Raw genomic sequence first — 14,965 nt, 5'->3', positions numbered from 1 at the left:
GCACATACATGTCCAAAGGGCATGTATGTATGCCACAGGGTACCTAGAAAAAAGGGAATTTTTCAAGGAATTTGCACATGACCACCAATTTTAAGTTGGTGGTAATTTGCGATTCCTTAAAGCCAGGTCGCAATATGTTTTTGCTTCCAGCATAGCATTTAAGAATCGCAAAAATTGTGATTCCCTAAATGCATTCGCAAAATAGGGAATCGCAATTGCAAATGCCTTTTGGGATGATATATCCCAGAAGCCTTTTTACCGTTCGCAAATGGGCCGATTCTGTGAATCGGCCCATTTGTGAACGGTAAAACGTTTGATACATCTGGCCCGAAGCTTTTATGCTTTCATTTTTGGACCACTATAGGAAGACTTATGCATGGCTACCCACGCAAAACTACAGAAGTTAAATCGGAAAAGACCCATCTACAAACAAGACTTAATACCCATAAATAAATCGCCTTCGGTCAATTCAATCAACTGAAATCTATCCCAGAGGAGGAGAAGCAAACAAAGCAAGGATGAAAAATTGTAAAAGCAAAAGACACACACCTTTCAAACAATTTGGTTCAACTACCAAGGGACCAGTCACATTTTTTAAATGGTCAGGACAGGCCTTAAAATGAGCTTTTTGCATAACATTTAAAACAGAAGTAATGCTTATAAGGAATGCTGCCCTCCTCACTCAGGGACTGGGTTCAAACACATGGCCTGATAGAGAAAACACTGGAGGTATTTCCACAGAACAGTCCAGCCTACTAGTCACACCACCAAAAGGAGTAACATTATTCACCCAAGAGATCCGATGCTACATCTGCCTGAAGAACCAACACCACAAGGGGGTATGCCGATGTTTGTCTAGGCTAGTCAAACTTGGTGTCATCTGAGGAAGATTCATGGGGTAATCAGCTGATTTCACAGACAAAAAATACACCATGGCGAGGCAATAAGGGTACGTATTTAACTTTAAATAGAGAATGTTTTCTTTCTAGAACTCTTAGCTTGCACCCTTAAAAATACCATGGCCTAAAACGAGCATTTAACTCCGGAATAAAAAACAACCATAATAAAACGTTAAATGTTTATTAGTACAGATGTTAAATAGATTAAAAAAGTATGAGAACACAAGAAATGATTAGCACATAAAGACAAAAAAAAATTCTGAGATGGGTTGAACTAAACATAAAGGGAAGGCGAAACCACGAGTAATCGACACACCTTACAATACGACTGTTTCAACAAAATTATGCACTGAAACCCTTCTGCAGAGCAGAGTGGCTTTAACCAATTCATAATTCATATTTGAAACTGGAATCTGTGCAGAAATGGGGAAAGGTTTTTGCTAAAGAACCAAAAACGTGTACCATGCATAAGGTTTATTTCAATAAAAATGTTTATTATAAAATAAAAAGAAATAATACATACAACAGAATGTTTTACATGCACAATGAACAAAAAACTCCGTGCAAAACGTTAAACTTAATTTCATGAAATTGTTTAAACTTGATTAAAAAAAATCCAATATTACACATAAATTGTACTGAAGTGCATAGCAATAAATTAAATACATGAGGGAGTTGGTCAGTGCACAAGAGCAGTATTCAACAAACTGAACTTGGCCGTGCCTTAGATCTAATGCAGATGTTATGTCATTTGTACTGCTGGTGGGCACGAGCCACACCTATAACTCTGTGCTGGTTACAGGGCACAACCCTGTGGCGTTACATTCTGCGCTAGTAAAACCATGCGCCAACATTCGCTATTTCCCAAGCTCAAACCCTTAGGAATAAAAACATTTGGTTTTTCAATTAATTACCTATGTACTGTAAAACCACTAAAGGAATGCACTGGACGAGGAGGGGTACAATAAATTGCATAAAACCTCCCTATGCACATTTATCCAATGGCCATAGTTTTTACAGTAAACAAAAAACAGCACTGCTCTACTGGCCTTGTGCTTACATAAAAGGTGCCTCCATTAGTTTAAGAGCAAAAATGCGGACTATTCTCAGAAATAAGAGCTATGCAACGGTTCAGTTTTCCTTCATAAATCCATTGCTGCATTGGACGGATATACAAGTCTGTACAGAAAGGCTTATAATTCACCTCCCTGTGGATGGAAACCAAGTTTTGACAATCCATGCATGCATTCTCTTTGGCACCTGAGTATATGCTTTAAATCACTAGGAGTCCTGCTCCCACTTAAAATATTTACATTCAACAATCCATGAGTAAAGAGAACATTTCAATTTGAAGAGGTGATTGCAAAGCAATGGAGCTTTCTTTTGTATGCGAGTGTGTGACTGTGCGTATGTAAGCATGCACACGCACGTGGTGGTGGGAGAGTGGAATTGGTGGGGGGCTATCAGCAAAGCATGTTTACCAACTTCCAAGTGATCTTGGTAAGAGGAATAAAAGTTAATGAGCAGCTTTTATAATGTTACAAAAGTTCAATTTCATACTTCGAAAGCATAAAAGGGTTCAACATATTTAAGTTATATGTGAACCCACAAATGTAAGAAGCAGAACGCTCAGTCATGCTGGTTAAAGCTAATTAATAGTTTCTTTGGATTTTAACCGAATTATACACTCTTTAAAGGTCTGGCGATATTGGCATTTCTAATAGGTAAATAAATTAAATAGTCAAAGAAACTGCGAAAATTGCAACAGATGCTACAGAAATAAGACAATCTAGGGGATCAGTGGAAGTTTCAGGCTTTCAGAGTAAAGTGAGAACTAGACAGCCAAACAAAGAAGACAAGAATGGAAATAAGGTGCAATGCCTAACAAAGTGCGCTCAGGGGCAGAGGAGAGTGACGGGCAGCAGAATTGAGAACAGTGCATACTTGGAATAATAAAGGAAGGGTAAGAGTGGAACATGGAATAAGAAAAGCGAATGAAATAGCAAGGAGAACATAATAGCTAAATGAAACCAAAATACAGAAGGTGTCACTCGAATATTAAGGACAATACAAAAGGTCGGAGAAAATCAGGGAGTAGTGAGACAAATGTTAGAACTGGTTTAAAGAGCAGGTGAAGATGGGATCTGGAAGAGAAAGACGGGGGAATACGAAAACAGAATGGGACCAGAAAAAGAAAACTGGGGAGTAGAGACCAAGGAGAGGAGAAAATGAACATTCACAGAGCATTCTAAAGGTACAAGAGGAAGCACAATGGAGAGAAAAGGCAAAAAACAATTGGGGAAAAAATAAAAAGGAGGACTTTGACAAATAAGAATAGAGGGATGGGTGACAAACAGGGAGGAACCCAGGGAAGCCAATCAGAAGAAGTGCACCTATATCGGAGGGAATTAAGTACAAAATCAACTGAGAAAATGGCTTATCCAGCATCTTGGCTTCACTCCATGTGATTCTCATCCATCAAGAGCTGTCTTTCCAATAATAAGAACATCAAACAATAAATGTTATCAGAAAGTAGATTCTCCTTCTTCTTCTACTAGGGGCATGGACTGACAGATTAATACTGTGCAATAGCAGGCAGAATAAAACCCTGCTCAAATACAGCACACAAACAAAGATAAAGTGGCATCGATAGAAGAACTTATAAACACAAACAATGATGGAATGAAGACATAACAATAAAAAGAAACTAAACATGAAACAATGAAAATCAAAAACGAAATATGAAGTACGTTTTTAATATCATATTACCGTCCACAGTGGTGTTCTTCAGCTATCCCACAAGACCACCCACATGTTGAAGGGGTATAATAAATAACCCATTAGTGATAGAAATGTTTTAAACCCTTTTCTCATAGCCACGATAAAATCATTGGAGAACTCAACAAAACGATATTATAATTTGTGTAAAATGTGTGTAATTATACAAATGCAATCAATCAGTGTCTTACAATCCTACATATGGTATTTTTCTATTTGCCACAATAAATAGAAATTTATCATAGTGCAGACTTTTGTGGTCTCCAAAAAGGCATGGCTATATTTTGGGTATATTTGGGTAATCATTTTCTATGCCTTTTCACGTCTTTCCTAAAAGTATTTCCCTGAAGTATCATTCTCTTCTGATCACAGCTACAAAAGAGGCTTTTATATGGACCACACAACCAACCAACAAATTCACCAAGAGGAAAGGGTGCAACTCCCTGTAGATTCTCTCACCGTTCCATAAAATATGTTGACCATTACAGAATGTACGAATCGGAAGGCTGCAAAGACATCTTTTAGAGCCCATTAGTGGCATGGTTATACTATTCATACAGAATGGGTAACCTTCCCTTGACAGTATAGTCACTGCTGACTAAAAGGGGTAGCAGAAAACTATAAAAATGTATCATGGAGTGAATCACAAAATGCAAGGTTACAAGCTGTCTGATATTCTCTACAACATGCAAAGTGTGTTGCTTGAATCACTTAGGAACCGACCCGTTCTTTATAGTTAATGAGGCAGGTGGCCTTGATTACACTGCTGATTTGACAAACCTAACAGTGGATGTTGGCAGAATCTGAGTGAACAGGTAAATGAACAATATACTAACACCAGGAGCCTAAACAGAACCAGTTAAGTGGGTAGCAGGACAGTGTAAAGGTAAATTTATGATCCTCCTTACGAGGGGCATTATAGTTCGGCAGGAGTGTCTACTGTTGTTGGTTCTGCTCCTCCTTCTCCCTCTACCACCTCATAACCGACTCAACAAACGTCACTAACTCTGAAAGCACAACTCCACATAATTCATGCTTCTGTGCCCTACAAAATTACATCAAACATCCGGAATACTGAATAAAGATAAAGTGTGGACTATGTCTGAGTCTACAACCATAGGGACTTGAGGAAATGGTGATGTGAAAAACATATTTGGATGCTGTAGTCAATAAATAACTAAAACATAATAGTCTCTTTTAAACCCTTCATTCAAGTGAATATATATGCACTGAAAACCAGTGACACGACCTTTTAGCAGCCTTCTTTACAAAGACAAAATAAAATAAATAGTGCAGCAAAGCCCTTGAACCAGCAACAAAACATAATAAAAAGGAATCACAAAATAATATTATGATTCTTAAAGTGACTATTTGAATTGGCGCACATATTTATGTGCAGAAGCTAAATGTAAAGCATCACTATGGATGTTTCTTTTTAAGGATGTGAAAATGGCCCAGTAGTCGATTTCCTGCAAACATGTCCATTTTACAGGACGTAAGGATGATCCCTCACCAGACCCCTCATCCTCGACGTTCGTGGACTCGTGTGTCTCCTCTGTGTCACCCTGAGGCTGGCGTGAACAATTCTTGCTGTCTGAAACAGTCACTTGTACTTGCGACCTCTCACCTGAGGTCTCAGAGTGCTGAACGGGTGTCGAGGTAGTTAGGCTCTTGAAAGAAACATCACCTGTCTCGTCTTCCTCATAGTCATTAAGGCTGTACACATCCTCCATGTCAAGGTCCAGGGTCCTGAAGCCCTTAGTAACGACACCAGGCCTCGGGTCTAGGATCCCTCCAAGGTGAGGCTGAGCCAGCTGCTGCCAATGATGCAGTGTCACTGAACCTAGAAAACAAACCAAAATATTTAGCAAAAGCAAGGTCACCCACATTTAGGTTAGAGCTACAGGAACTTAAAAAGATACTAAACGAGGGATAATTACGCAAGAATGGAAAAAGAATATGATAAAGCTCCTCTAATGAATGTCAGTGAAAAATGCTTAAAGTGATCCGGTTTAAATCCAAGCATTGCCAATGTACCTTAAACAAGATTCAGCTGTGGGAATTACTTGAAGCTCTCATCGTTTTCAAAATTGCAACAATAACCATTCAAGTAAGAGGATTCATGAAGAGAATTCAAGACGGAAAAAAGGTTTATTCCTTTCCATATACTGGTAGTCAAGCAAAAAAAATAAAAAAAGATTGATTCAGGAGCTCACTTTTACTACATTTCAGTGTTTCCTGATCTTAGACAGAGCTGCATCTGGTATTTCGGCAACTTTATGAAATAACTGCTTAGTATGCCTAATTGCTATAAGGCACCATCAGGTATTTTAAACAGTCTCTGCTTGTTACTGTCTGATTAGTACCAACCTTCGCATGCTTAGAAAAAATGGGAGTCACAAGTGACCGAATTTGGAGTGGAGAACAAAGCTGAAACAAGAACTAAGTTGTGGATAGTTACAAGTCCCACTATCAACGAAGGATACGCATGACACTTGCCTACCTATCTATTGCCAAACTTCTATCTACTGCAGTTTAGTTTCCGTACTGGGCTTAATTTGAGTTTGTTCAATACTGAAAAATCTGTGGACACTATAATCAAACAAGAATCAGTGCAACAATAGGGTGCAATATATTTTCCCTTATGTACTACAAATCCAAAAACTACACAGTAAACAACCAGTTAGTTAGAAGATTCACAAGACATCACTCTACTAGACGTCAGACGATTAAGTAGTAGGTGAACAAGGAATATCACGTTATTAACAGATGTCAAGAAACCAGAGCAGACTGTATGAATCCAAAGAAGATTTTTTGGAATGAAACACAACAAGGTGACGAGCTGTCTTATTAGAAACCATTATGCAAGTGAGCAAAATTATGGGGTCATTATATAGGAAGGGTATGCAATATCTGAACAGAATCAGATGATATACATTGTTACCCTAAACATTCAAATTAAACTACCAATGCTACATTTAAAACTAGTGGACATAAACATTTTATTTTGATTGCAGTTCACCTGTAATGTATTTTATTGAAGGAACTGACGAGTGAAAAAATCTTTATTATAAATTACATTTAACTTTTCTGAATATCCAACCATTTCCCACTCACTAAGAAAGGAGATTAAAGGTCTTGCAATCTGTCAATTCAATTCACATTTGGAATTTTGCTAAAGGCTCACTCACATAGAATGCAAAGAATAGTCACCCGTCAGCAGGTGGTACAAATAATTCCTGCATTTGCTCCTTTATCAGTGGGTCTTCAACTTAACAATCACTGTACCCAATTACTCTAGTGCTAGCAAATCTGTTACATTATAATTTCTGCTATTCAATGTGTTTAAAAGTGTTGGGTACATTTTAGAAAAGAAAATGTGACCTTTAAAAGATGAAAGTGTATTCGTTGCATAGGTAATGTTGTGACTCAACACACAATGCAGAAAGTAAATTGTTCACCAAATGTTCCAGCCAGGATTTTAAACCGAACTAAAACAATGCAGAGAATATTTGAGGTTCTAAGCACACTCTAAAACACTGGGGGTTTTCTTTATGTGCCCAGAAATAAATAACTTCAACACTTCTTGTTCGGCAACAAACTGTTGCTTATTCACTGTTACAAACTTAATTACTGCAAGTAGACCAATGTCTACTTGCAGTTTCAAATGCACAGGCTTTGCCATAGACCTTTATCTAAGGCCTAAACATAAAGCAAAAGAGTGGTAAGTATTATATGCTGTTGAGCCACATACAGACAAAAGTCTAAACGTATGAAAGTTTAATGTGCATTGCAAAGTCACTTTAAAAAAGTGAAATATGTGAGAATGTGATTAATGTATGGTTGATTTTGAGCTGTCATTTTTATAGGAATGCCTTGCATTATTCAACTGCACATAGCAGAGTAACTAGTCAAGTGAAGGGGATGTCACTTCCTCAGCATTTTGCTAGCACATTGTTCTACAGGTCTTAGAAACACATTCCCATTGTATCCCAATTTAATAAAGCCATTCTCCTATTCAACAGAGTATTCACAAAGGTTAATGGTAAATCCACTGTTGCACTAAAACTGTTAGTGTGCAATGCAGGGAATGCCGTGGTACATGTAAAGTTTGCATTCCAATATTAGCTTCAGCATTTTATTTTACCAAGGGATGTCTGGGTTTCTTCCAAACGGATTTGCCGTCGTTTTCCTGCTCACCCTGATCGTTGCTGCCACTGACCTTTCTGGACTTTGTGTGGGACTGACACCTCGCCGGACCCGCTTCGCGGGTCCCGCAGCGTTCGAATCCATCCTGTGCTGCCCTGGGAAGAGGACCTGTGACACTTGGGGCGTGTGGAGCTGCCGGCAGGGCTGCGAGCTTGAAGGCAGGGACTCAACCTACCAGGAGTCCCTGCGAGCCCAATTTGCCACACCTGGGCTGCTCTCCCTGCTGGCCCCGCCCCCCGCCCACGGAGTGAAAAGCGGGTGAGGAGTTTGCTTCTGTGGGACCCTTCCAAACGGATTTGCTGTTGTTTTCCTGCTCACCCTGATCGTTGCTGCCACTGACCTTTCTAGACTTTGTGTGGGACTGACACCTCGCCGGACCCGCTTCGCGGGTCCCGCAGCGTTCGAATCCATCCTGTGCTGCCCTGGGAAGAGGACCTGTGACACTTGGGGCGTGTGGAGCTGCCGGCAGGGCTGCGAGCTTGAAGGCAGGGACTCAACCTACCAGGAGTCCCTGCGAGCCCAATTTGCCACACCTGGGCTGCTCTCCCTGCTGGCCCCGCCCCCCCGCCCATAATCTCTCCCCATTTTGTTAAAAGGAGGCTTACGGGCCGCGGCGCGGGAGCGCGCAAGAGAAGCCCGGGAGAAGCCCGGGACAAGGGCGGGACCGTCTGTGGCCGTCAGGGGCCGAAGGAGGCCGGGCTGGGCCCCCTCACTGACATTTACATCTCTGGTATTTAGTTTCAAACAGTGTGTTCTGTAATTTGTATTGCTGTGTAACCTTTTTCATGGTCTTTTGGTAAAAGTCCAGCCGACCTCACACTATGTCCTCATCATTTAGTGGCAGCACCCTGGTGCCTGAGGCAGGGCCTGCCATTATGGGTCCATTGGACAAATATTTTAATCGATGTACACAAGACATTAACAAGGATATTGCTATGGCGGAAAAACACGCGGAACGTAGGTTATCTATTGAACTTTTGAAAAATCCAGTAGAAAAACGTATCCCACAAAGCTTTCCGGCACTGGTCACCCCCTTATCTTCTACAACACTCCCAGTTGTATTGGAAACATCCTACCCCTTCCCTCCAACTATAGAGCCACTGGTTGTCTTGTCTTTAGAATCTGACACTTCTACTTTGCCCGAAATCCCTTCTAGTACCCCTACTGAATCATCTATGGGCCAGCCAAGTATGTCTCAATCTAGTGTACTATCCCATGTAGTACAATCCAAACCTTGTCCTAAAAGGAAAAGGAGTGTGGCTTCCAAGAAATGTTATGTCCCAAAACCCCCGAGAAAAACCAGAAAGGTGGGAATATGTACCAACCCTCCGGATTTAGTTGGGAGTAGCCCTATCGAGGCATTGACGAGAGAGAGGGAAGTTGCTCCAGTAAGTCTAGCCCCTATAGCGATAGTGTCACCTGAGACACTATCGTCCATTCCGCTATTGGTCCCCGAGCTGGAGAGACTGGTAAAGTCCCTTCTGGCTCCTATAGAGGATCGAGTTAAAAAACTAGCAGATCGTTTAGATCATTTTGAGCAGGCTAGTTTGGATAACTTCTTCTCCACAAAATTATTAATTAAGTCCCATTTAAGGACGGGTGAGAGTAGGAACACCCAGCATTCTGCAGGACAGGATGAAAGTGCTCCCACGGTTGAATTGCACCCTCCCGTGGTTAGCACTGTAACTGGGCCTAAAGGAAATGGACAAAGCAGTAAGATTAATACCGAACTGCCAGTGCCCCTAGGTAACACCATTGGGGGGAAAGAAAAGCTTCCAGATACCGTGTTAAAGGGTAGCAGAGAGTGTCCTAAAAATGCCCCTCCCTTAAGTAATAGTACTCAAAACCCACCAAGTACCCAGAAATCTTGTTCTGGTTCTGTGGCTGGTGGTAACATGAGCCACGGAAAAAGCAATGGTACACTGAATAACACCCTGGCTTTACAGAATGTCTCAAAACGCCGTCATGTTGTTCCAGACACTAGTCGCCCTACACTCCCAGTGATGAAGCCTCCCCCCAGGATACCCCCTATGAACCTTACCCCAGATTCCTACCCCTATGTGGCTGTCCTAACCAATGTTCCACCTTTATTGGTAGGACAAAGAGAAACCTTCCAGATGTTAAAAAATAAGGTCATGCACTGGCTGAGGGTTAATAGGCCATTGCCCGGGGAAGTTGATGGTCTGATTATCGGGGTAAGACGGATTAATTGGATAGGTTGTACTCCTAAAAATCTGGGGGGGGGGGGGGAATGTATTGTAATACATTTTCAAGATCCAAGGGTGGCAGGTTGGATAACAAAGCCGGGTTGGGGCACCAATAGCGGAGGGGTTGGTATTGTGGATCTTACCTTCTTCTACCCAAGACCAATGGATGTCCAACATGCTGTGAATAGCGACCTGGGTAGTTTTAGTTATTTTCCTATGCTAGGGAGTGTCCCCGACCCTGTGCCAATGTTACGACCAAATTTCTACAACGGTCAAACCTATAACTCCTATGATGGGACAAGAAATTTGGGATGGGGCTGGTGACCGAAACCGGGTGATTCTCTGAGTACCGGGGGAGATTTGATAAAAAAGGGGGACTTGTGTGGGAACTCAATTGTGCCTAGTTTGGACACAAGAGTGTGCCCAAAAGAGGTGAACATTGGTGGGAAGACTGCGAGTCCGAGGGCAAAATGTGGGGCCTGTATGTATAGTATGGGGCGAGAGGAAGTATTTTTAGCAAATACTAGTAATTCCAAGGAAACTGTTTATAACTCTCAGGATTTTGTGATAGTCCACGAAGGGAATACTGAAAGCCCAACTAATCTATCTTCCACATTAGTCCCCGAGGTCGGAGCCAGAGCTGGCCCAATCCCGGGGAAGTTCTTCTCGTGGAACATTGCGGGGCTATCTAGCCGGTTATTGTCCCAAAACTGGATAGATTTTATCAAGGGGTTTGAAGTGTGTATTTCAGGAGACATGGGCGTGTGAGCCTATTTTTTTACCAGGCTATTTAAACTTTTCGATCCCAGCAAATAGAGGCGCAAGGGGTTGACCTATGGGAGGCTTAACAGTTTGGGTTAAGCAAGGTATACAAGCTAAAGTAAAAGTCCTGGACTTGGGTTCCAAGGACATCCAATTGTTAAGAATGACATCGGACAAGTGGGGTGTGGTTGACATTTATAATATTTATGCCAGGGGTACCAACACTGGGAGTTCACCGACTCTAGAGGCCTTGTATACTTTCCTTGAATCACAGTCTTTGGGAAATAGTGTGGTAGTGGCTGGCGACCTAAATAGGACATTTGAACCGTTGGATAACTCTGAGAACCAACTAGGCCAGGAGGAGGACACCCTATGGGGTGTTCCAACCCTAAATTTGGTTGCGGTCAAACGGTGGACGAAGGACATATTACTACTAAATGCTATGTGTCTGGAATACGGGCTGAGGGCCTTAAATGGAAGAACTAAGGGCGACCAGGAAGGTGCCTGTACATTTGACAATGGCTATAGCAAAAGTAGAATAGACAACGTCATTTGTAGCTTTAATCTATGGCAGGGGGTATGCGATATGGAAATTGAGGGTAGATTGGAAAGCGATCACAATCCCCTCTGTGTCACCCATAATTGGTGGACGCCTATGATAGGTTGTTTACAACCTCGTGACGAAGTGTTGCCCGATTTAGCCAACGACACACGTAGACTTAACTGGCCAAGTGTGTTGGCGAATGCGGAGTCCATGGACTTTATAAACTCAGAGGTGGATTCTGCAATCGGTGCCATTGAGGTAGTAAGCCCTATAACCCCAGGGTCTAGGTTAACTACAAATATACACAACAAGTTCTTCTCCCTTCTAAAACCTCACTTTATTAGACCTTCTAACGCAAATAGGAAAGCTCCACCCAAACCAGCTAGGTGGTTCAATAAGCAGTGTAGGGTAGCCAGACTAGCATTGGGTAGAGCAATTAGAACTAGAGATAAGGTTGTGATCTGTGTAGCCAGGAAGCAATATAATGTTAGTGTTCGCCTGGCTAAGAAAAAGTGGGATGAAGATCACTGGGAAGAACTGCTTGAGGCCTCGGGGGCTAAGGACTCCAGGCTTTTCTGGAATATTGTGAAATGGGGTAGAGGAGGCATCCCAAATAAACCAGACAACAAGGTCGATGAGGCGGCTTGGGTGGAATACTTCAAACCCCAGTATGCAGAGGCAAAGGAAGTCATGGCAGTGGAGGCAATTTCACCTGTATTTTGCATTGGAAGTTTGTTTTCCCCGAAAGAAGCCGAACTTGTAATTAGTAGCTTGCAAGGGGGTAGGGCACCGGGTTTAGATGGGATACCCTCCGATGTTTTTAAAAATGATAAAGTGCGATGGGCCAGGTACGTGACCCTACTGGGAAATGCCATCGCAATGGGGGCTGTAATCCCAGAAACATGGAAGGGAGCAATTATTATACCTATCTTTAAGAAAGGAAATCGGTCACTCCCGGCCAATTATAGGCCAATAAGTTTGATTGCCACTGTCCAAAAAGTGATCGGGAAGATGGTGGTAAACAAACTGATGGACTGGGTTGAGGAGAATAATGCTCTGTCTCCCTACCAGGCAGGTTTCCGGCGGGCGACCAGCACGGTAGACCAAGTATTCCGTTTCACCATGTTGCGGTGGGGGACGGTTTTGCTTGGCGAGGGCAGCCTATATGTCGCATTTGTCGACTTGCGGGCTGCATTCGACCTGGTCCCAAGGAGTAAACTTTGGTCAGTTTTGAATAGAATGGGGGTTCCACCTGAGCTGCTCACCTTGATCATGAGGTTACATGAGTGTAACTTTGCCAAAGTCCAGTGGGGGGTGAATGGGGAGTCCACTGCCAACTTCCCAGTTGAGCGGGGAGTACGGCAGGGGTGTGCAATGGCACCCTTGCTCTTCTCCCTATTCATTAATGGAATCGTGGGTAGGATGTTGGATGCAAGTGTAGATGCTCCCTCGTTAGCGGGCCTCAGGGTCCCGATCCTGATGTTCGCTGACGACACCTTAATTTTGTCTAAGACTCCGGCTGGTTTGCAGCGTGCTCTCAATATATTTGATGTCTTCTGTCAGGAGCACGGCCTTGAAGTTAACGTTAGCAAGACCAAGCTGATGGCTTTCACCCCAAGGTGTAGACCTCGCCCAAGGATCTTCCTGAACAACAGTGAGCTTGAGGTAGTTAGTGTTTTTACCTATCTTGGGGTTGAAATATCAAGTAAGCCAGGTTGGTCCCACCATATAGGAAAGGCGGTTTTGAGGCACCAGCAGATCTTGGGGGCACTACGGGTGGAGCAATCAAAATCCAAAACAAAGCCTATAAAACCAGTTCTTCTCGTATACGACGCCAAAGCCATAGGGTTAGCCCTGTACGGGGCAGAAGTGTGGGGATTTGGACGGCTTCTCCCCCTGCAAATATCAGAGAACAGGTTTCTAAAGGGAATTACGGGGCTCCCTCAGAGTGCGCCACTAATTCCGCTTGGTCTCGATCTAGGGAGGAGATCGGTCAGTGACCGAGCTCGACTACGGCCTATTCTTTATTGGAGACGTCTTTGGACCACTCCTGAGATTCGGCATTATGCCGACGGGTTTCTAGCCTTAACTAAAGCAGATACCTTCCATAAAATACCCTGGTTAAAGAACCTCAGGGTTGCTCTGGGTGAGCTTGGCCTCCCTAAACTCTGGGACAATCCATCTGGGGAAGTATTTCCAAGCAAAATAAACATTAAGTCCCTGTATTGGGACTACATAGATGGTAGACTCTGGAGAAATACAAAATCTGATACAATGGGGGGTAGATTTCTGGAATTTAAAATGAGTCCTGTATTAGAACAGTACTGGGACAGTATCATTGCCCCAATGGACAGGAAGTTATTTTTCCAGTTAAGGTCCGGCTCCCTTCCCCTGAGATCCCTGACGGGCAGATGGCGGAGCTCTAATATTTCATCCTGCCCAATGTGCGGTGCAACCAATGAAAGTATAGTCCACTTTTTATTTTTGTGCGCGGCATATGCCAATCCAAGGAGAGTATGGTTGGCCCCAGTTTGTCGAAACCTCGGGACATTTAGTGGTGTGGAGGGGTTAAGAATTATTTGTACATCCACCCACTTGCCTACTGTCCTGGGAACAGCAAAGTATTTGGGGTGGGCATGGTCCATTTGGCGGAGGGCTATAAACTTTTAATGCAATCTGATATTGTTTTAAAAATTTTATTAACCTCTCTATTTGATGAAGTTGCACAACTGTTTTAAAAATACTTATATGCATGAAATAATGTTTTTAATTAATCTGTTTTTTAAATGTTTGTTTGTGCTTTTAGGAGAATATGTCTCGAATAAAGCTTTATCAATCAATCAATCAATCTTTAAAATACGTCTATAAAATACTATTTTAGTGGCTGCTGGAAAGACATTTTTAGAATTAAACATGAGGAAGAAGTATTGGCAAAGCCACTAGGTTATGTGTTGGCTGCCAGCCTATTTGGCTTTGCCATTGCCTATTTTGTCATTTATTTTGTAAAACTTTATTTTTAGGCGAGCCCCTGCACCCTCAACAATATAAAAAATATTGGTTAACCACAAATATTTCTTTTTGTCGGAAAAATCACAGACATTCCTTGCACGAAGGGAACTACTTAGTGTGGGGATGTGTTCCATGTTGAACAGCAGAATGTTGCCACTCACTGTGAATTTAGACAAAAGCTTAAGTGGGCTGACCCACTGCCTCATGTTGAAAACTGTAGTGGGAGGAAGAGTCAATAGAGGAATGGAAGAAGAGGGCTGGTTGAAGGCCTTTTTGTAAGTTAGAATAATATACAAATAGACTTAGTGAAATCAGAAGGTATTGGAGAATGCTCGAACAAAAATATTCAAACTCCTATTTAAATTGTGATAAGTGCGATGAATGTACAATATTCTCAATGCGCTGTGATATACCAATGTTTGTAGTTGGAGAAATGAAAAGTTAGTAAGACACTAATGAGCGACCATTCTTTCATAGTCATTGCCAGGCAGGACTATTTTAAGTCTGCAATAAATTTGCCATATATCTACAGATTAGTAAAAACAGAACTTAATATT

General features: G+C 42.2%; 1 protein-coding gene across 5 annotated transcripts in view; it reads right to left on the bottom strand.

The window, feature by feature from the left end:
- The window catches only part of TRAK1 (trafficking kinesin protein 1), a 376,613-nt gene that overhangs the window by 61,823 nt on the left and 299,825 nt on the right, over nt 1-14,965 (bottom strand). For 2 of the 5 annotated variants that reach the window (XM_078663533.1, XM_078663534.1), the window contains exon 14: nt 5,191-5,520. In XM_078663533.1, the coding sequence (XP_078519659.1) occupies nt 5,191-5,520 (330 nt within the window). The remainder of the gene's footprint in view (nt 1-5,190; nt 5,521-14,965) is intronic. The other 3 variants (XM_078663532.1, XM_078663536.1, XM_078663535.1) reach the window with 2 other exon arrangements.

The sequence above is a fragment of the Lissotriton helveticus genome, chromosome 10 (assembly GCF_964261635.1).
Source record: "Lissotriton helveticus chromosome 10, aLisHel1.1, whole genome shotgun sequence".
Classification (NCBI taxonomy): Eukaryota; Metazoa; Chordata; class Amphibia; order Caudata; family Salamandridae; genus Lissotriton; species Lissotriton helveticus.
The sequence above is the reverse complement of the archived record's forward strand: the minus strand, read 5'-3'. Positions and strand labels throughout refer to the sequence as shown.